Here is a 24,214-nt window from a genome sequence, read left to right on the forward strand (position 1 = left end):
TGTAGTATCATCGATATCTGGTACAAAATATATAAACAGACAACACATGGCAAAGTAAGTACTTAAAATAAAGAGAAGAACCTCATAAAAATGTACTCTTACCTTAAATTTTATATTTCAGCTCAATTCTGCGGTTTTTAGTTGCGAAGATATCGATCACATCATCATTGAAAGATGATCCACGACATAGTTTCTGCAGAAGTTTTTTTTCAATGCTGAGTAGTGCAAGGGCAGACAATCTTTCCTGACGCTGGCTGTTCCGCAAGTAGTCTTTAATTCGCTTCAAAGCTGAGAATGATCTCTCAGCTGAAGCACTTGTAGCTGGCATTGTCAAGATAAGCTTTGACAGTTTTAGTGTTTCTGGAAATACGTCACTTAGTTCGGATGCTACCAAATACAATTGGAAATCTGACACAGCACATTTGTGCATGTCACTGTCCGTGAATAAAACGTACAACTCACTTCTTAAGCTTGGTAAATCAAAGAATTTCCCGTAGTTTTTCTTCAGAGATACGAAATCTTCTTCTGGGAAGTTTTGTGCATGCTGAAGGAAAAGTTTGCTATCCAACAAGCTTACGAATTTTAGCTTGGGTACTTCTGAAAATCTTTGATTTACATGCACAATAATAGCATCCACAATTTGAAAAAAAAGTCTTCTGTAAATAACTTTTTTATCCTCACCCGAGGAAAAATCTACACGAGCGCGGTTTGCTGTTGGGAGAGTATTTTCACACTCTGAGCAAACATTTCCCCACACTCGGTCAAAATCATTTCTTAAATCGTTTAGAAAGGTTTTAAAGTTTTCAATCTTCTTCATACAGAAATTTATGTCACTGATTTTAGTTTGAAGTATTTGGAAAATTGAATCCGAATGCGGGAAAATGTACGAAAATATGACAAGAAAGAAATTAAAATCGAAATCATTCAAATGTGATAAAAGACCACGGGCAGAACATAATGTTTCGGAATCCCACTTGTCAGCATTTTCTATCATAGCTCTTAGAAGATCTGCTATATTTTCCTTGTGTTCATTCACAGTTTCTACAAGCTTACTATTGTAATTCCAGCGAGTTGGAGCAAGCGCGGGAAACCTCTTTTTCACCTCTGCATCTAGAGCCTGCATACTCTTCGTTGATTTTCCAAAAAAACTGCCAAACGCTGTTAGAGAGATGAAAAATACCTTGCACTGTTTGATGTAACTTACAGACTGTGAAAGAACAAGATTTAACTTATGGGCGTAACAGTGAACAAAAATAGCTTGATTACAGACTGCTCTAAGTTTTGTTTGCAGTCCACCATGCTCTCCAGCCATCACTGCAGCTCCATCATATGTCTGCGCTACTAATTTATCGACACATTTAAAGTCTTCTAAAATTTGTATGGCATGTTGGTAAAGTCCATTAGCTGTTCTATCATCACTGACATCCACGAACTTTAAAAATCTTTCCTCGACATCCCCATTTCTTGTAACATATCGTAGTACTGAGGATAATTTTGATTTGACTGCTATGTCGGTTGTCTCATCCAAAATCAGTGCCACAAACGGTGACTCCGATATTTCTTTTTTTACTTCACGTATCATTAAGTCAGACAGAGAAAACAGAATATCATTCTGGATGTCACTCGATAAACCTGTGAAAACTGTTGAGTTCTCAAGGTGAGCTTTGAGCTCATTGTCATATTCAGCCAATTCATTAAGAAATTCTATATAATTACCCTTGTTAAGTGACAAAGTAGACTCATCGTGACCACGAAAAGCCAGTTCTTGTTTAGCCAAAAAACAAGTTGCTCTTATCAGATGGCTCACGATCCGTCTGTTTTTCCGCACTTTCTCATTATGCATCTCAATGCCTAGCCGATACTGACTGCTTACCGCGAATTCAATACGTGTTTTACCGAACTGTTTGAGTTCTTTCAAACACATAATGTGGCTTTGGGATAATTTGTGCCGTTTTTCTGCTTTCTGAAGATTATTTAAATCGCAAAAACCGGAAGTACTCCACACTGACTTTTCTTTTGAAAAGAGTAAGCAAGGCCAACAAAAATGTTTCATCAGTTTCTTGCAGCCACATAACCAGGTTATATGTTCGTAAGTGCGTGGATGAAAATGCCTAGTAAATGCTTTTACTTTTGTCTCCAGAGCTAACGGAGGTATAGGTCTGCCACTGAGGATTATTTCATTTTTTGTTCAAAAGTTAAAGCACTAAACGGACTGTTTATTAGTTTTTCTATAATACATTTACAATTATTGACGCATGATTCCTCTGAGTCCAACAAAAAAGCATTACCTGAAAATCCAGGTTGAGAAACCTCACTACTCGCCATTATTCTGGCGTGGAAGCTCTCTTCACCGCAGCTTCCAGCCCGCTATAGCCCGCCACACTACGCATGCATATCGCAGCTCGTGTATTGAACGAAAAGTTTACGGTTTATTTATAGACCACCACTATTCACTTTAACAAAACAAAACGTTTAAGCATATTTTAAGATAATCGATACTCATTAGTTAACGTTAAAACATACGTATAATGTCTTATCCTTTATATTTCACACGTGGTTCTTATACTGTTTTTGCACAACTGGAAGCTGCAGGCGAGGCCGCTTCCAGGCCAACGGCAACTCCCGCAAGCCCAGTTCGTAGTTCCTTTTATCCCTCCTAGATAGCAGCACCAGTCCAGCTGCGCGCGCAGATAGCAGCTGGTCGTTGTTAGTATGGGCGGGCTGCTCGTATGGTTTGATTGTGACATGCATCTACACTGACCATGATTTTTTTTGTTACTTATTACATTTTCTAGATAATATAAAAATTAAATATTTTTATTTTTGTTTACTGGTTAATGGAAGGGAAGCGCCGCTTCCACAGCTTCCATGGATGCCTCGCCTCTGGTTCTACTGTACCTCGTTTGTGTCCAGTTCAAGAACTTCTTTTACTAATGGATTGGTACAAGGTAGCACCAACCAAAGTGTAACCTGAACTTGTCTCAAACATTCATTCTCAAGAATATTGCAATTAAATTTTGGATTTTTTTACTTCTCAAAATTTGAAAATTGCCTTCAATTGAACTAACATTTTGGATACAATCTTTGTCTCATCGATGGAAATAATTTCTGGCAAATGGTGTGGGAGTAATCCTAACAAACACTTCACCTGAGTAGTGGCACTACATTCCTTCGGCTGGTAACGCTGCTGACTGTATCTCCTTGTGGTGGACATGCCACCTGGTTACGTGAGGGATAAACAACAAGACTGCATCTCAGCGGGATGTCAGCTCCCACTAATGCACAGCTGCTCATTGGACAGTGTAATCAACCATCCGAGACCTGTGTTGGCACACTCACTGGTGGAGACTTGCCGCTGCTTCAATGGTTTTTGTCTGTTTGTGTTTCATCAATATAGGCCATTCTGATTAGGAGCAAAGGAGCGGTGCATGCACCAATGCCATCAGGATTATTGACCTCAGCTGCAGGTGCGGGGAAGCGGAGTGCTGGAGTGAATGTGAAACCCAACACACCAGTGTTAGGTTAAGACCCAAACTTTCCTCCAGTTAGTTGTAGACTTGCACGAGACATTCAAACATACCCAGGTCCAGTGGCCCATCTCTGTACACTCCGAGGACTTACTACTTGACTGATAGTGAAACTGGGCCATTACCTCCAACACTAATTTGAAATTTTTATTTCATGGTAGACAATGTTTAGTGACTATAAAGTACATATGTTTCACATTTCTTGTTTGCGCTTTGGAGCTTAGACACACCAAGATATTTTTTTGTTCAGTATTGTTATTTGAATGTGGATGAAACTTTCTCTAAATTTTAAGTTTTTTTATATAAAATAAGTCATCATTAAGATGGCTGCCTAGACATACTATGCTGTTGAGCGCTGCTAATTTCCACCAATTTTCAGGTGAATTAGAAGTTTTTCTGTTGTTATGGATTAGTATCGGTATGGTTAAGCCCTCTGCAGGATGTTTTTGGTATGTGAAGCCTAACTTACTGGCTTTAGTTGGGGTCGCACACGTCATGTTGATTTTTCATCTTCTCGTCATTTCTATTACTTAAGGGCTATTTATATACATTTAACACTATACCTAGTGAGCATTTGTTGTTCTGTCACAAATATTTTCATTAGATATTGCCTTAGTATTATAAGAAGTGTGAAAAGATGTGCCAGTGATAGCAATTTAATCACTTGTGCGTGGTTTTTCACCCATTTATGACACTTATGAAATATCTTGAAACAGAACAACAAATTCAAACTAGGTATATTGTTTAATTTAGAGAAATAGCCTTTAACTCATAGTAAAAATGAGAAAATAAAAAAAAAATCTTTATGGCATGTAGATCCCACTTTAAATTACAAAAATTATTTATTTAGCATTAGGAATTATCTGCAAATAACATTTAAGTTTAGAAAAATAATTTTTTTTAACAAATCAAGAAAAAAATTTCTTCATCTTGGCCTTTTTAAATTAAAGTTTTATTTTACTTATAATTTAGCATTTTAGTTTTAATTAAGATTTTCCTATGAGAGCTTTTCAAAAAGAAGAAAAATAAGTTTTAGAAGGTAGAGTTTCGTATGCTTAGTTAAGGGGTTATTTATTAAATCTTGAAATAACCTTAGCAATAACAGTAGCTAAGTCCTAACAACCTCCTCATGTAAAAAACACACTTGTGAGGGGCGTTAGACTTACAGTTAGTTCTCGATGATTGTCACATGACCTCTCCATACAACTGACCTACGGGTCATTCCATGTCAGTTCAACCACACCATGACACCCACCGTCTCAGATTTTGACGAAACTTGGCATGGTTGTTCTATTTATTGATGTAAGTAACCATACCAATTTGTTTTGCTCTATCTCGAATGGTTCAGATTTTACAGCCCCTTAAAGTTTATTGATTATGTGCATTTTAATCATTTGGCCGTCGTTAACTAGATGTGTTGTCCGATAGAAAAAAATTCATATTTTATTTATTTACTAACCATTTTGTCTGAAAAAATTTTTATGTTTGGATGAATGTAGAAGGAATAATATAAAAAATGAACAAAACTACTAAGTGTTTATTTTTAACCATAAAAAAATCTCAAAGTGTAATTTTTATGATTATCGAAACAAAATGTAGAGTTTTACGGAAAATGGTAAATCTCATAAAGGAAAAGGATAATCATGAAATCTCTGTTTTGTTTTTGTTCTAAAAGAAATGTTCTACCACATTAAACAGTAAGATTCATGGTTTTTTTCTCCTTTGATAATTTTTTCCACTTCAAAACACAAAAATGAGTTAATTATTTAATTTTGTTTAAAAAGCTGCTTTGGCCGCTATTTGCCTGCCTGCCTGTGTTTCTGAATTATATACAGATGATTAAAATACCATATTTTCCTTTTGGTATCACACACACCTTTTTATAAAATTAATTACCTTACTTGCTGCTTCCTGTTTCCCATGCTGTCAAATCCTGCATTCCTGCCATGACATTAACCTGTTCTCTTTACACTCACAAATACGAAAAGAACTGACCTCAGTAATGAGATTGCAGTTCAATTTAAATATAATTATTAATTTACACTACATAAAACATTAGTGTGTTTACTTACACATGTAATACTCCTATGTTCTTAAGGCTTACAGTTCTTGCGGTTGTAACACTGTTAGGTCATTGTACTTCAAAATTCTTCTAGATTGTCAAATTTTGATTGGATATTTGTCATACATTCTTGTGAAAACTGATAGGTTGTTCCATTCATTGTTTTTGGCGGTTCCACCATAGCAATAATATGAGGAATAGGCACAGCACATGTATCTTCTTTCTTGGGCCAAAAAAAGGATGGTGATGGTCTGCAGGGATGAAGAATCTGTACCGTGACATCTTTTTGTTCAGCATTTATCTCATTCACCATGCCAAAGTACCAGAAGCTGTCATAAACACAAGCAATAAAACATCCAGGGTACAAATCTTCTAATTTCACGAGATAGTTTTGCTGAATGCTAAATAAATTAAAAATAATAGCTGCTTTTTCATCCTTGCTAATTCTTCGAGCCTCAATATTCCGTCGCATTCCGTTTTGCCATGGCTGGTCGCAAAAAATTACCACTGAGCTCTCAGTAAAAAATCTCTCTCATGATGACACAGGTTTACGAATTTGTATTTATTTTAATATTGTGCTGCACACCCATCACTAAAGTAATGAATCTCTTTAATGTGTGGGTGGTTCTCTTTCAAAAAGGCAGTCATAGTTTTTTGGATTTCATACACCATACTTACATAATGTTTGAGGTCATCAGATATGATGCGAAAAGGTAGAACAAGCTTTTTGCCAGTTGCATCCTTGCAGTGAATGATTACAGGATGAATAGTGCATGAATCTGAGGTCCAGTGGTAACCTTGGGCTTCCTCTTGTATCGTGAAAGCATAATTTTCACTGAAGTCCATTGTAATTATAGCTACATTGGAAGAGCTGTTTCCTTTAAATTTTAAAAGTAGATGCTTGTGATTTGGCAATGTAAGAATGAGGTATTCATTTGTTGAGTTTTTCAACTAATGTTTCTATAAATTCAACAACAGAGCTGGAACACCTTATCATTTCAGTTCGATCTGTGGAAACCCACTGACTGAACTCAATAACGTCTTCATTGTCATATTCTTCAAACTTTGTCTGTAAAAAATGGACAAGGTTATCTTTTGATGAACATTTGTCACAATGCCTTAACATACATTCTCTTGTTGCTCCTTCACAAACCATGAGTAATATCAGTTCTTTGTAATCTTCCTCAATACCGGCTCCATGAATCAATAAAATAACATTCTGGTGTATTGTGCACACGCATACTAAGTGTGTGCCACTAGAGGCAGCTAAAACACACCATTTAGGTCTCAAGAAACAGAATTTTGAAAAACCTATTTTCAAATGAGGGTGCTCCCATTTAAAACTTGAGTATAGCTCAGAAAGATTACACAAAATCAAACGCTTTCTCTCATAAACCTTTTTTCCTATACTCACGACATCCTTCATCCCTGGCAGAACTCTAAAATGTTCATCACTCTGATAAAATAGTTTCACTAAATCAATAGTTTCAAGGCTTAGCTGTTTCCCTTGCTTAGGGTCTGGTTCGCCTAAAAAACCCTTGTCTTTAATCACATTTTGAGCCTTACGAACAGAATAATCAGATGTGTTAATAGTTTCTTTTATTTTTTTTCCTGACCACAACAGAGAAGCTGGTATTGTCAACATTTGAATGCGTTTTTTTCTTGATGCACCTATAATTTCCTTTTTAATAATGTTCACTAGTTTATCCATGTCTTCACTGTTCTGCAACATACTTTTTTCCAACAAGTTTTCTTCTGGTAGATCAACTTCAAGAACAGTTTCAATTTTTGATTTTACTTTTTCATGAACTTTTTGTAGCTTTTCTTTAGCATAACTTGATTTGCTATGATGACCAAGTGCATGTAATTTCATTGGTGAACATCCAATTTCATGAAAGGAAGAATTTAGCTCGTCAATTATAGTATTTTTTTGAAGTTTGTTTAGTTCATCTCTAAATGTTAGTCCTATATCCTTTGTTTGTCCATTCTCATGCTCATCATTACTTTCAACCTTGTCAGCTTCTTTATCTTTTAAAAGTTTATTCCTGCAAAATGCACAAAGTTTCTGACTAGGTTTAACCTTGTACCCTTTTGATAAGATTCTTCTACTCTGTTGTACAGTTAAAACACAAAGTGCTTTTTTAATAACAGTTTTATGTCTTTTGAAAGGATCACAACACACCTTTTGTAAAAATTCATACTTCTTTAAAAACACACTTTCATGGTGAAGACAAACAGTTGTTAACTTGTTGGATTCACATCTTAATGTCAAAAGATTCAAATCTTCTTCAGAAAGTTTTTCAATACCTTGTATAGACTTGTCCTTGACATAGTGTAACAGATGGCAATCACTTTCAGTAGTTTCTCCAACACTGCACTTTTTCTCCATTGTTCAACAAAACATAACAACAATGCACTTTGGTACTTTCAAAGTTTAATAAAAACACATAAATACTATCAATAACACTCATTTACTGAAATGCTTAATTGACTGTTATGTATAAGCACCAATCTTACATCTTTCATGGCAACTGCCTTTGACGGACTGACAATGCCGCTGTGAGGGGAAGGCAGGTTCGGACATGCACAAGGTCACACACTTGTTCTCTCTCAGTATCAGTTGCTGGCCTTATGGCTTATCTCCTGGTGTGTGAAGTCCGCAGCCAGGCACAAACACAAAAAAATAGGTAAACTACACTGGCAGTTGTTTATGTATTTGCGAGTGGAAAAGGAACATGATGGTGTCATGGCAGGAATGCAGGGCTTTGACAGCGTGGGAAACATGAAGCAGCAAGTAAGGTAATTTATTTTATAAAAAAGTGTGTGGGATACCAAAAGAAAAATGTGGTATTTTAATCATCTGTATATAATTCCGAAACAGTCAGGCAAATAGCGGCCAAAGCAGCTTTTTAATCAAAATTAAATAATTAACTCATTTTTATGTTTTGAAGTGAAAAAAATTATCAAAGGAGTAAAAAAACCACGAATCTTACTTTTTAATGTGGTAGAACATATCTTTTAGAACAAAAATAAAACAGAGATTTCATGATTATTCTTTTCCCTTTATGAGATTTACCATTTTCCGTAAAACTCTACATTTTGTTTCGATAATCATAAAAATTACACTTTGAGATTTTTTTATGGTTCCAAATAAACACTTAGTAGTTTTGTTAATTTTTTATATTATTCCTGTTACATTGATTCAAACATAAAATTTTTTTTAGACAAAATGGTTAGTAAATAAAAAAAATATGAATTTTTTTCCATCGGACAACACATCTAGTTAACGGCGGCCAAATGATTAAAATGCCAATCATCCATAAACTTTAAGGGGCTGTAAAATCTAAACCACTAGAGATAGAGCAAAAAAAATTGGAATGGTTACTTACATCAATAAATTGAACAACCATGCCAAGTTTCGTCAAAATCTGAGACGGTGGGTGTCAAAAATATTTTTTTTTGGTTGATTTGGTATGGAATGACCCCTACATGACTGTGGTGTACAATTCCTCACAATTGACTGTGATTTTAGCAACAACCGACTCCGCTGACTGACTACGCTCACTCCTCCTCAATAACCCACGACACCTCACTCTCGAGTCTTCCAGTGCAGTCCAACTTCTTCTCTTGTCGCCAGCTCGTGGAGCTGACGCTCGCGACATCCCAGCTTCCTTCCCCTGTAGGCCGCTAGAGTGCAGCACCAGACTGCAGACACCCATAAACAGGTAGCGCTAAAATCGGCCAGTGCTACCAACTTCGAGACATCGAAGCCAGAGTTTTTTGTGATTCCCACTCGGGGAACTTCGGAACCTTACGGGCCGAACGCCCCAGTCTCCCCCACCACCTTCTGGTTGAGTGTTTACTTTTAATTACGAGACATTGCTCTTCCGTGAACACTTCGTGTCACGATTACAGACGGACCGTTGTGATTATCGGCGGATCAACGAGATGCACTACAAGACTTCCATCCGGCTGCAACCGACGATGTAGTCGATTAGACAAGGGATGCTATCCCTGTAAATTTCTTTAAGTAGTTTAGTCCATCTGTTCAGTACAAAGAATAATTGTTATTTCTTTTAAATAATTTCTTTTTGAAATAATAGAAATGTCTGCGCCTGCCGCGTATCCACGAGCTCCAGATCCGGTCTTGCTACAGTTCAGAAAATAGAAGCCAACTTCCCTGTCTGGTGAGTTACTATCCGCGACATTCCCCAACCTCCCCTTACCTTTTGCAGGCATTTTCTGCCCAGTTTGCTAACTGTCTGTGTACTAGTTCTGATCATGTTTGATTCGGACTGTTCACAGACAGGGTCCAAGAGCCGGAAGCCGAATTGGCATTTTCACCACCCTTCCTCAACAACAAACAGGTGCCCCGGCATCATGTTCACTACTGATCTACGGGAAGCGAAGCACCGACCTCCGGTGCTACAGTATTTATAAACCTTTTTGTTTGGAACATTCTTTAAATTACGACGTTCGAAGAAGTTAATCATATAAACATCATTTCTGGACTTTAAGAAGATGTAGTGGAATGGTTTAAACATATTTGTATTTTTTTATTGGTTTATGTATTTTTTTTAATGAAACCTTTTAATCATCTAATTTAGGGCCGGCCCATATTTTTTGTTCTTTCTGAATATACCTGAGAGCTCTTCAAGTACGTAATTGATATTGTATGTTAATATTTTTTAACATCTGTTATAAGTTTCCTAAGTATGGAGTAATTATATTCAGACGGAATCACACCTTGTTTCTGTTCATTTCTCATATCCTTGTGAAACCTTAAAGATCCCCAGCACAGTATCACCGCCTGGTTCCTGCCAGGCCAATGATTATTTTTTTCACTAAAACATTCATTTAACAACATTTTCCACGTGAATCATCTGTTCATTTGCTGTTCCGGTATATAATGTCATATATATTCCAGCTAGTACAACCAACAGCATCAGACTTATATAAACTTTTGGTAAGAGTCCTTATTTCATACGATTGTGCTCACAGTTGACTTGCTTAAAACTAGTGCGACCAACATAAGCGTGGCCTTCATGACAATTGGCGTGCCGTAATACTTATAGTTTTGTCTCAAATACTTGAATACGATGCATTATGAGTGATCAAGCACGTACAGTTACCGGCAGCTGAATGGGCAGACGTTGCTTTTGGTTGATTGAATTCCCTGCCACTGGCTAGACTGAGTTCATGGCCCGGTTTGTGGCCAGGCGACGACGGTACGACACGGCGGCATACGCGTGGACGTAAAAACATTTGGTCCATTACACTCCATAGCCACAATTTAACTTGCCATAGCTGATGTTTGTACAACAGACAAAAGCAGTCAGACCTGTGCGTGCATCTCTTCTCCCCTTGTTTGGCTAACTGTATCCCACGGCACATCTGTTGTTTACAGAAGTTGAATCAGACTTCGTGGTGTCGTGCCCGACTTTTTTTTTTATCTGCCGAGATTTCGTGGTAACTGAAATTCACAGACGTGCTATTCAAGATTGGGGCAGTAAAATTAACATCGCGCTAAATGAAGCCGCCCAATCTGAAGACGTGCTAAGTGAGGAATAGGTGTAATTGAAGCTAGTTTTGTTCAATTCAAGGTAATTACAGAACATTGCAAGTTGAACCTTGTTACTTTTAAGATTTAACAAAACTTCACAGTGCTTATATATAATATCTCCATTACAAAACAACAAATTATAGTCTTTGTAAATTGCCACATCAGTTATTTTCATTTGAAAGTTGCCAACCTGAAGGTTATGAAAACCAAATAAATCCCAGCGACTAGTTTTAACATAATTATTTTATTTTCAAAATCTCAGAATAAGGATATAACCTTAACAAGCAATTATTCGTCCTTTCAAATGTTTGAAGATTAGAGATGAGCTAATATAATTTAAGTTACTACATTGGCCTAATGCTTTGTAATGACTTCTAGCTATAGATCATGATACTGTTCATCATACTAACTTTTTGTAGATTCGAGCTTTTTCTTTTGGCTGTGGTGTTCTGACACCTCAAAATCACTGCCTTAATTATTATATTCCTGCAGCTTAAAAAACTCTTTGATTCCCACATTTTCTTTTTTGGAAAACTAATTTCTGTCTTAAACTCCGAACCTGCTAACCATTACTGTCAAAACATGTTTACATCCCATGAGCCTTACTTTTCTCTACAGCTTGGTTCCTGTTTGCGTATAGTTCGTCTCCTGTTATCTTTTACATGCCCTGTGATCTTTGCTTGCTGTAACTTGATTTCCCAGTTATTTTCTCCTTACCTTTACACACAATCTCTCTTGTGCCTCGTTGCAGTCAACCTACTAATGTGTTGCTCACGGCTAGTTTTCAAGGCTAAATCTGGGTGCAACTTCTTGCCTGAGAAAAATTTTTGTTTTCCACTCTATTTGTTGAGCACTGTGTCCTTATTGCCAATTTCCTGGTGATTGTCTCTTTGTAATTTGGGTTACTGCTCCCTACATTAACTAATATTTAGAAGATGTTCCAAAAAAAAGGCAACTCCATTTTTTTATTAAAATTAATTATTCTGAATCTTACAGCCAGAGAAAAGTAGTGTAAAAAGAAGTAAAGTGTATTGAAAAGACTGAAGTATGCTGGTAAGTCGTGATAACGATGCTGTATGTCACATTTAACCTTGGGTGTTTGGTAGGCCTGGCTCAGACAGGTGCGTGGGGCTGCTTCGACGAGTTCAACAGGATCAACATAGAAGTGCTGTCGGTGGTAGCCCAGCAGGTGTCGTCCATCTTGACCGCACTTGCCGCCAAGGAGACAAAATTTGTGTTTGAAGGTGTGGAGATCAGTTTGGTCGACACCTGTGGCATTTTCGTCACCATGAATCCAGGTAAGCTTCCGAGTGATATCAGTACATTTTTACTTTCAAAATATATTATTCATTATAGGACATGCCAGTTCTACACCTCTCACTAAATTATATTTCTTATATTTATTAAAATATATAAATATTACAAAGTTAGAGATATCTGCAGAAGACAAAATTATATTGTGAAATAATTGCTAAATAATGAAAGGGTTATATTTATGGCTGCCATGTTTAGTAGTTTTATTTTGACTACAATATAAGTGGAAAAATCTCCAAACTATTGTAAATTAAACATTATACTTAGAAATTACATAAAGATTATGTATATTTTTAGATAGCAGTTTTGATAGTAATCACATTTACATTTCAACTACCAGCACAAGCAAGTCAACTTTTTGCACCCCGGGAAGTTCAGCTTTGTTCCGACTGATCCATGTGATTCAGTTAGCTTTGTCAGTTTCCTAAACAATTTGTTTCTTCATAGGGCCTTGTTTGCTAAATTGCCAAGTAGTGTAATGTAATAGTTTAATACTTTCATTCGGTTTTGTCACCACGACAAGTATACAGCTTACCCTCGTGTCATAGTTTGAGTTATAGCCCTTTAACTGAGAAGGGGTTTCCAAGTGTCTTGCTGCTGGCCAGTAACTGCAATAAAGGAGTGCTGCCTTATTTGTCAATAGCACTGTCATGAGTGTGTGTAGGGTGACACTCCCAAACAATGTTGAGTGCATGCTTACTGACCGAGAGAGGCAGTGGGGAGTGTCGAGGTGTTTGTGATGCTCGTAATGGGGAGGTTTTACAGAGGGTTACTTGCAAACTTATACGTAACATTTCCTTTAGCCACTTGAGTGACGTCATACTTTTGAATGGAGTAGTAACTTTGCCCTAGAATGCACAGAGAAAGACATCCAAAAATTTAAAAACACCTAGAAACCTCTAGTAAAGCTTATTACATGTAAATTTGGACCAGCATATCTAAACAATTTAATAATTCATAACAATTTAATGCTGCAGACGGGAGAGATAATAGTTTAAATTTTTAGGTTATTCATTTTGCAATCAATACTTAAAATTAAATCAATAGCATTAACATTTTTTTTTTATCCTTCACAGAATAAACATAGCCTACCAATTTCAATTCAAGATGTCTCTTCTTAAATATATACTTATTTTGAGGTTAGTTTATTCCACAAAATTTTTGTAAGGGTGTTGATTGAATAATAATAAAAATAAAAATCTTGTAATTAATTTTGTGTTTTTTCTTCATTTGAACATTGTCACAATAGTACACACCACCTCCGGCTAGCTCAAATTAGGTGATGATTGGAACATACAGGTTACAGGTCACGAAGAAAGAAGAAAGTTATAGGCAAAGTTCGATGTATTACCTGTTGTATTTATTTATGTAAAAATCACACTATATTCGAAACAACAGAATACACAAAAATTAAATGTACTTAAAAAATATATGAAACACGGAGCCATCGCCCGACCACGGCCTGCTCGGCCCGGTGCTCGGACAATGACTGAGCTTACAGCGTTCCTTTCCTTCGCCTAGCGTGTGAAACAAAGCCTCGGTCATGTTAAAAACGACGGAGAATCACGTCAGCACGCCTTCCCACACAAAGAAGCCAGCAAAAAAATATTTGAAATATAAATTTATGAATTTTAAAAAATAAAAACAATAAACCCGGAGAATTACGTTTACAATAACTTCGAAAAAGAAAAAAACTTTACATCATTGGAAAACCTAACCTGAAATATGACAAAAAAAAATTATAACAAATTATTATTGCTGGATGGATGGGGAAGGCTGTAATCTGGGTTGTTACAAAGCGAACTTTGTCGCTCGATCCAAACTGAGAAGTCCACAGGTACCCTCTTTTATCGCATATTTGTCGCACTCGCATAATCGTCCGACCTATATTTTTGACCGTCAAAATTGGGATAGAAAAACTTCTCGTGTAAACGTCGCATGATGTTTTTGGTCCCGCTATTAGATGCCGAGCGCTTTGTGTAGGTATCTTTTCCGTATAAAACGATGTATTTTAAAGTATAAATCTAATATTCATTCGGAAATTACCACTTACTTATTTAATTAACGGAAATACAAAGTTGTCTGACGTGTAAATTTTCTTTTAAAGACTTTTTTTAAAGACGTTATTTCCTTTATCTGATTGTCTGCGTTGCCGCGGTGTACCGGTGAAGATATCTTTTTCGTATAAAATGATGTATTTTAAAGTAAAAATCTAATATTTATTCGGGCATTACCACTTACTTATTTAATTAACGGAAATATGAAGTTGTCTGACGTGTAAATGTTTTTTTAAAGACTTTTTAAACTATATTTTCTTTATCTGAATGTCTGCGTCGCTGCGGTGTACCGCTTGTAAACATATAGCCAGCGCTAATTGGCATCATTCATGTTTGGTTATGTTTCTTCGCGTATAGAGCGTGCGTACGTAGTCAAATATTGATATCTCGTCGATTGCATGCAACGCATGCTCTCTGTCGAGTGCCGAGTTAACTACATTTGATAGCCCGCATTCTTTCGCGGTAGTTACGCATTAGTTCATGACACAGATTCAAGTCGCTTGCGTTCGTGTCACAGATTTTGTTTTTCTATTTAAAGTTGAAGAAAGGTTTTTGTTTAATGAATTATTAATATAAATTGTTTGCCGTGCTCTTCTATACTCCACCTTTTTTTTTTAAATAAACCTACTTTCCATGAACAGGTTTTGTTTTTATGAATAACTTTACCTAACAAAATTTTTGTTTTCGCATAATCGTCGCACCCATACTTTTCAAACTTGATTTTAGAATAAAATGTGTGACAATTATGCGAGAAAACACGGTACATCCTAAACCGTGTATGATAAGGATGTGAGAATACATGTTTCAGGGTCTATCACAGTCATCCTGGACCAATGCTGATACTTGGGTCGAATTACTAGTAAACTTAAACAAAATACTACCAAAAAGAAAGGTTAAAACTGTGGTCTGGCTCAGACCAGCAAGCAATAAATTTTTTGCTGTGCAATTCTATTTAAATGATAATATGAGCAGTCGATGATGCAACTCGATGGTATGATGATCGAGCAGCAACTGGTTAAACAACATGAGAACCTCACCTTACAATGGGTGAGGCTGTCACATAGCCCAACCAATCAATCACAACAGTACCCTTTCTGAGGTCAGCTCTAAAGGCTGGTAAATACAGCAAAGGTTCCATAAATTTCTGGAGCTAAAATTTTGAACAAATTCTTTGAACAAGGGTGTAGTTCATTCTGATTGGATACATAAATAACTTCCAGTGAACATTTTTCTTCATTGCTGTGTAATCTTGCGCATTTGTGCTGGTTTTTACAGTTAACAATGTCGCAACTGCACCACTGCCTGTGCACCTGCGAGATTTCCTAATTTTACTGTGGTGCAAGAAAAATGTTCAATTATTGTTCCGGATGCTTATTCCAACACATACTGTAAATAAATTAAATATAACCTAAAATAAGGCATAGTAAAAATATAGAAATGTAATTAATAAACATGTTAAACTAAATAACAAATTAGAAAACTTAAAATTTTTTTGGATCAATTTTGTTGACCAAATCAAATACAGTACAACCCTGTTATAACATTCTCCAAGGGACCAACATAAAAAAATGTTATAAGCAGGAAAATGTTATAAGCAGGAAATCATCTTCACTTTGTAAAAATTACACGTGGATTGATTAAATTAAAAAGTATAGGTAAAACAACACAAAATACAGGAGTATTACACTAAGTACAGCAATAGAGTGGAAAATTGGTTAATTTTATTTATAGATAATACCTAATATGCTAAAGAAAAAAAAATGTTTTGTACGATACAGTTCAGAGTCGAAACAGAAATATTCAACTCTTTTGCAATCACAACACACGTTTTGTTGGGGTTCCTGTCCACTTGGTTAATAAACTGAATTTTTTCAGCTACAGAATATATTTTCGCTTATATTTATCGGCCATCATAACCGTACAAAAACCTGAATAAAATTTCAATACGGCGTATTTTAATTAAATATGACCGTGACTACAATAAGTAAAAAAAAAAAAAATAATTACGGTAAAGGTTAACCACAAACAAAAACCGTGAATATATCCATAGAACAGTTAACCATCTCAAGGTGTTAAACCTTTGAAACAAAAACCAGCACCATAGACTATAGTAGCACTGTTTCCGACCATGTATCAGTGCACAAAATGCGCATCGTAAGTATAAAGGAACAAGTCATAGGCCAATAAGAGCGAACAGGATGCCATATTGATAGTCGATCCGGTGCAAGTTGTGGAGTGCGTGTGTACCACGTCTATGGTGAAATACTCAAATGTAAACATCTGATGTTTGTATATGCGTGCTGTATTTTCTAGCTATGGTTTCACTCTAAATTTTGACTTTGAAGGAAGGGATACTGCAAATTGTGGCAGTTATCAAAGCAAATTTGAACGTTAAAGGCGGGAATGTAGAAATTTTAATATTGTTACAGGCGGGAAATTAAAGCATTGTGATAAATGGAGAAATGACGGGACCATGAAAAAATGGTGTTATAGGCGGGAAAATGTTAAAAACGGGAATGTTATAACCGGGTTGTACTGTAATGTAATTACAAAGGAGTAATATGTAACGTATCATCAAAAGTTATTACTATATCTTGAAATATCTCAGCAACCTAGCCTAAAATTAATAACTCTGTAAAAAAATAGTAATTAAATATTCTACAAAGGCACAGAGGGTCTAGTGTTAAGGGCCTATCACTAGAAACCTGAAAAAATAGCATTTGCTATAAAGCGAAAAATAAGGCGAAATTCGGCCTTTTATTTTGAATAATGTGAATTTCAATCTTGTGCTAAAAACGTGAATTTTAGCATTTTGTTTGGTGTTCTATTTTTTTTATTTCAATTTCATTAGTACACTTTGACTGCCATTTACTTAATATTAAACCAATTAGGCAATTACTTAAAGTACCGTATAATTACGCAACCCGTTCTTAGTATCAATTACAATGAAAATAAAAGTCGTAAAGCAGAACCAAATCACGTAAGCGTAATTATTGCCATTTGCCACAAACACTGTGTGGCAACATGCGTGCCGAGCTATTGAATGTAGTTCTTTTGACACGAGACAGAGTACGCACGGTGTATGCGATCCAGCTATCGAAGTTAGACAACATGCGCGCACTCTGCACAGACACCAAACCAACTAGCTGTACTAGCTCTTGGTTCCTTGGATGGTTGGTGTTTGTTTTAGTTTTGTATTATGCGTACTGCAGAGTGGCGATGGTTGTGGAGTTGATATTTTTTATAAATTTTTTATAAATCCATTTGAGGTATTTTGTTACATAAGGACTGGAGCACGAATGCAGACGTTAGTACGGTTGTACTGTAGGCGGATGTTATCTACTCTGTGGGCAAACGTTTTGTTTACTTTTTTCACTCGTTGGCAAATACGGTAAAATGATAGTACTTACAGAAATAATTTTTTTTTCTTTATAAACAGCAGTGGTAGCAATTGTTCTACTATCTAGAAACAAGCTCATGGTCTGTTAAAATGACCTAGAAATAAAGATTCAAAATATTATGTACCAGGACTAGGTTTTCATTGTGTGTTATTTTTGCGTCCACGATGCCGAAACCAACGGTGCATGTACAGCAACGAGCAGCAGAGTTCAAAAGTGAAGGACTTTATGCCTCTGATTCTCAAACTCTTATGTGCCGTTTTTGTAACTGTGTAATTTCATATGAAAAGAAAGATGCCGTGATAAAACATACAAAAAAAACAAAAACACATCAACCTTTCGAAAAAACAAAACTCTTCTGAAAATAAAAGTATGATTCAAACATCTGTACTTGCCAACCTACATAGTGCAAAAAGGAGGAAATTGGCAGTTGACAATCTTGCAGTTAAAACTACTGAGGCTTTCTCAAAAGCCAACATTCCTTTGGAAAAGCTGGATGATCCTAATTTAAGAGAATGGATGAATGAGTTTATTGAAGGTAAGTTTAATTTCAAATCTGTGACAACTAGGCATGCAGTTCTGTAAAGGATTGAGAAAATAGGGAATTTTAATTGCATTTTCTTCACATGTTTGTTTTAGGGGCTGGAGACTTGCCTTGCGTTAGATCTCTTAGGGAAACATATGTTCCTGTGATAGCACAAGCACACTTCGATGAAATAAAACAATTAGCACAGCATAAATGTGTTGATATTCTGTGTGATGAGACTACGGATTCCAAAGGGAGATGTGTGTTTGTGGTGCTTTTTAAGATTCAGTCAAACAGTTTAACAGATCCAGTGGTAAAGGTAGCTGCAGTAAACATTCTGGAGAAAGCAGATGCTACAACATGTTCCCAGGCCATTCTTGAGTGTATTAATAAATACAGTGTCAATTTCATGGACATTCAAGCAATTGTCAGACTCAGCACGTTACATGACGAAATGTGTCACATCGTTGCAGGTCCTTTTTGGAGAGCACGTTGCCCATGTTCAATGCTGGGCCCACAAACTAGCTTTGGTAGGCAATTGCTTTTCCATTGGACTGAAAGAAGTAAATGAGGCTGTAGTAAAGGTGAAAACTGCGTTTCTTAATACACGGAAAAGGAAACATCATTATTTGCAGTATCTATCAGAACATACAACTAAAGCTGCAAATTTGTTTCCAATGCCAGTAACAACATGCTGGAACTCGTGGTTCAGAGCAGTGTTTTATTTGGCAGAATATTTGGTTGACATTGTTAATTTCTTCAAGCTAGATGAAATGAAGGCTATCAACAATAGTGGTATTCACTATGTAGCTGGTGTTTCAGAAAAAGATGTGGCAATTGTTCTTGCTCAGTGCATATTTGCGAAAACTCACGCAGCTGATATTGTAAGCCTTCTCACAAAGCTTGAAGGTTCGCAGTACCCGACAGCACATTCCCTTTACGGGTATTTTAGTGATTTACTGAAAGGCTTCGAGGGCACATCAAAAGGTGTATTTGAATCCCCTTTTGAAACTTTCATGTCAGAATCATCTCTTACGACAAGCGACAAAGCACAAGTGAAACATAAATGTCAAAACTCATCAGCTCTTGCAATGACCAAACTTCAAAGTCTGATGAACAGTGATCCAAGTGCACACATCTTCAAAGCCATTAGCAAGCTGTTTAGTCCCAAAAACATTTTGCTAAATGAAACAAAAAGTGTTTTGTATGTTTTTGACAACATCCCTGCATTTAATGGTGCGGACAATTCAGTTAGGTACAAAGGCTACGAATTCCTTAAAGAAGCTGTTCAGGATGCTGATAAACATGAAAATGAACCGGATGTAGCAAAATTGCTGATGGCTTTGGGAGTGGAAGATGAAGTATTCACAAAGGCAGCACTTAAGGCCATTTGGCTGCCTAGCAACAATGTTGACAGCGAACGCCTTCTTAGTCACTACAATTTGGTGGTTACTGACAGGAGACAAAATTTAAAAGAAGAGAATATAGAAACATTTACCATGCTTTCATTTGATAGCTAATTTTGAGTGTTTGCAAGTAGATAAAACAATGATAATATTTACTTAGCTGGTGAAATGGTTGCATCTGTACTCTGTGTGTTTTGTTTTATACTCATTGTTTTTAGTTTTGTGAATTCAACAGTTTTTCGAATGTAGTAATGGTTTTTTATTGTATCAACTCTTCATCCTTAACGGAAAAAAAAGGTAAATACCATACAAAAATAACACCTATTTTCAATGAAAATAACACCTATTTCCAAGAAAAATAACACATATTTCTTAAAAAAATAAAACCTACATTTTCAGGTCTCTACCTATCACTCCTAATGGGACCCTCAGGTAGTGGTGCGTGGTGAAAGCAGCATGTGGTGATTCGGCGATGTTTTGCCATATACTAGTTTTATGCATTGATATGTAGGAACCTTAATTTATACTGAGAATATTTTTTTTGGTATTAAAGGAGGTCGATAATTTGTTTGTTTACTTTTAAAGGACATGTTCAATGCTAAATGTTATGCACAGGTTATGCGGGAAGAACAGAACTCCCAGACAACCTCAAATCAATGTTTCGGCCAATTTCTATGGTAGTTCCTGACACTGCATTGATTGCAGATGTAACTCTCTTTGCTGAAGGCTTTCGTGATAGTAAGGCACTAGCCCAGAAGGTGAGCACTGGTAGTAGCAATGCAATTGTGTTTCAGTTGTATTATTTTTTAATGACAGGTCAAGGGGAACTATGATTTACTCACTAAAATGTTTTATTGATAACTTAAATTTTTTTATTAAATACAGAAACATAGTTACATTGTATGTGTGTAATTGTTTATAATTGTCAGTGTGTGTGTGTCTTTATGCATGGTAATGCGAGATCTTCCTGTTGCTATATATATTACAATCTCTGTAACATGGTCTCAATGTCCGATTAAATAGATGTACAGTAGAATCTCGTTATAAAGTACATCAATAAAGCCCCAACTTTTATACTTAGTAATGAAAGTAACTTACTTTATTCTGAAAGTCTATATATTTACCTTTAATACGTAGTATTTTTGAATTTTTAAAAATAAAGTAGTAAAGGAACAAATGTTACATTAGCTTGGAAGCAAATATTTGTAAAACAACAAGAATTAAAAAAAAAATTGTTTAACTTAAAACAGTACCCTAAATTCTAGGCCTACATGTACAAAATTTATATCTGTCGAACACAAAATGACAAATGGGTTAAACAATTTTGCAGATATGTACATTTATTGGGACAGAATTCCCTTGTTATCTCCTAGGTGATGTCTCTTGCGACCAGCAGATAAAGCTGACTGTTCATACATTTTAATAATTTTTTAGCGACCTTTTATTATTGTTGACAGTGTAGTAAGCACCAAACCAAATGACCGTGCCACATCTGCATTTCTCCTTCAATGTGAAATGCTTGCGTTTCTTTTTATCTTTTTGGCCATCCATCCTGATTTAAAATATTCAATCAACAATATTGTTTGCCTCGCGCCACGTCAAACGTAAACAAACCTTGCATCCATAGATAACCATAGCGCTGCACTAGTAGCGCGCGTTGCGAGCATGGCTGTGCAGGCGACATTCCTATATTCATGGCAATACAATTACAGCGTGTCGGCCATGTTGTGACACAAAACAGTTCCAAACTTAACCTGCATAAATTAACATTGGATTTCTATTACGTATATAAGTTAAAATATAATTTTTATTAAACGTTTGTATCTGCGTTAGTAAAAACTTTTAAAACGTGCTCTACAAATAACCAAAAGCTGGCGCAGCTAAAAACAAGTCTTGAAGAGGGGTGAGACAGCAATCAATTGTTTAGATCGTCTCGTGCACTAAAGTGTGTGATCTATGGATGAGGAAGAATGGCACGTTATACTGTACTATGATTCTATGAATCGTTAAGACATTGTTTGTTTACGTTTTATAGTTGTTAACGATTCTTGAAAGTGATAAAAATTAATGATAATGTACATTTATATTAAAGAACTCCTGCGCAAAAAACAATTATGTAAAATTTTCCTGATAACTGGAAAAGAATGGTCGTTATATTGAAAGGTAGGATACGTTTTTAACGTTAAAGTGAAATATTTTTACATTGTTTACATTGGTGTTTTGAGCGGGAATTTAAAATCATACGTTGATCTGAAAGATACGTTATTCTGAAGTACGTTGTAACGGAATTTCACTGTATCCTGTGTGGTTAAGAAAATGTTGGTGGTAACATACCAAGTATAAAAATATACAGCTAGAGTGAATACATATATTTTGGTTTTACAAGAGCAATAGTATACTTTTTTTTATTTTTTCCCAAATATATTTAATTATTTCTTGTTTGTTATAAATAATTTTTAATTAATTTTTTACCGTATTGTTAAAAAAATATGAATGCAATGTTCATTTATGCATAATACAATCAACTCTTGATTCTACGTATTCAGGAAATTATGATCTTCTTGAAGTAGTGTCCTGCTTTTTCAGGAACCTTGAAACTTTTGGCTATTTGAAGGAAATAGGCTAAAAAGTAACTTTGTTTAGTTTATTATGGACACTGTGCTCGAAACTCGCTCATTTACACTCCCATTCCACTTTGAGGGAGAAATTTGCCCAACAGCTGCCCAGAAGTAGTGGCATTTGCATGGCTGACCACTCCTCCAATACATCCTTATTACTGTGTTAAAGGCATTGCTCAACTCTATATTTTGCAACCTGAGGTTTTTGTTTGTGAAAGTTCTTTTATCTCTTACCTTGAGTGTCAAATGAAGCAATGTAATTTTTAGATGTAAGAAAAGATTCATAATACTATTCCCATATCTCGTTAACTGTATGCTGGCTGCTGGTATTTGGAAATGATTGTTAGGAATCGTAAGCACACACAATAAACACTGCCGAGAAAGAGAAAAGGCTCTCAGAGAGACGTTGACGCGCACGTGGTCTGTGAGTGCAAAGCAGAGGGAGCCAGCTTGTGTCTTGTATTTTTGGACAGCACAAATTTTAAAGTTTATATTTTTCATGAATTAATTTATATTTTACTAGATAAAAAGATTAAATTTATGGTTCTGTTTGAACCTTTATTAGTTAAATGTTGACATGTATAAGTAAACCACTCATTTTTAACAGTCAAATTTTTTTTATGTGATAACATCTTATAAATTGATGAACGCTGGCTGCACGCACGAAAAATTCTCACGTTCCGCCTGAGCCGAGCGTGCAAGAACCGGCCAACCACCGTGCGATAAAATCTTCTATAATATCAAACAGTTTAAGACGGGCTTTTTAACTAATTGTTCGTGATCATATTTAAACAAATTATTTAAATTAAATTTGCAAAAACTGTAAATAATATTTGAAAATTAAAAAGTATGCAATTTTTCATCAATGTTTTTTTATGACATTATCACATAAAATTATCGTCCGTAAACCGACTTTACAGACACCCCCCCCCCCCCTCCTTTTTTTTTAAAACATTAATGGTTACTGATGAAAATTGCAATGACTACTTACTGACTTTTTAACTTTCACGGAATTGTATCTTGATAAAAAAGTTACCTTCTTCTCATAGCGGTGCAGAATGGCTGATCACAAGTGTTGTAGGCAAAGATCACATACTCAGCACGTAAGAGAACAAACAAAAAATAATGTACCATGGGATTTGAAGTCATTTGGATTCCCAGCTTTGCAGTCACAAATGCTGATGTTTTTTCTATGGTCACTGGCTGCCAGACAAGTGGTATCAATTGAATGGTCGTGTAAGGAGCCATTGCATCAGAGATAGGCGCTGGCTGCCGTCACCTCATAGGCCAAGGCCTTGTATTCACTTCCTACGTCCCCCTTATCCACTGTGTCTAGGGGAAATAATGCTGCGATGACTGAGTGATGGACCAAACATGCAATATGTTAATACTTCAGTAACAGATCTGAGTTTTACTGCATGAAGCAAATGAAAATGGATTTTTACGGCCTCCTTAAATATTTTTGCGTTTAGGCTTAGTTTTAAGACAAACTGAGATTGTGCAGGCATGTGTGAGGGTGTAAGTTTTCTCGCAAGACATCTGTCTATTCAAATAAATTTATATTCTAATAATTAAATATTTTTCTCCGGTAAGAGCAGTTTGATCATAGACTTCCAGTTAAAAATGTAATTTTTTTTTATTTCGGGTTTGGAGTTTGATCAAAATCAGTCCAAAACCTAATATCACATTCATAGCTATGACCCTTTTCTGAGGAACCGTGAAGGGGTTGTGGAATGAAGAGTT

General features: G+C 35.8%; 1 protein-coding gene across 2 annotated transcripts in view; it reads left to right on the forward strand.

Moving 5' to 3' along the window:
* LOC134531211 (dynein axonemal heavy chain 2) overlaps positions 1 to 24,214 on the forward strand; it is an 864,487-nt gene that overhangs the window by 397,709 nt on the left and 442,564 nt on the right. For both annotated transcript variants that reach the window (XM_063366870.1, XM_063366871.1), the window contains 2 exons: positions 12,259 to 12,450; positions 20,469 to 20,611. In XM_063366870.1, the coding sequence (XP_063222940.1) occupies positions 12,259 to 12,450; positions 20,469 to 20,611 (335 nt within the window). The remainder of the gene's footprint in view (positions 1 to 12,258; positions 12,451 to 20,468; positions 20,612 to 24,214) is intronic.

The sequence above is a fragment of the Bacillus rossius genome, chromosome 3 (assembly GCF_032445375.1).
Source record: "Bacillus rossius redtenbacheri isolate Brsri chromosome 3, Brsri_v3, whole genome shotgun sequence".
NCBI classification, from domain to species: Eukaryota; Metazoa; Arthropoda; class Insecta; order Phasmatodea; family Bacillidae; genus Bacillus; species Bacillus rossius.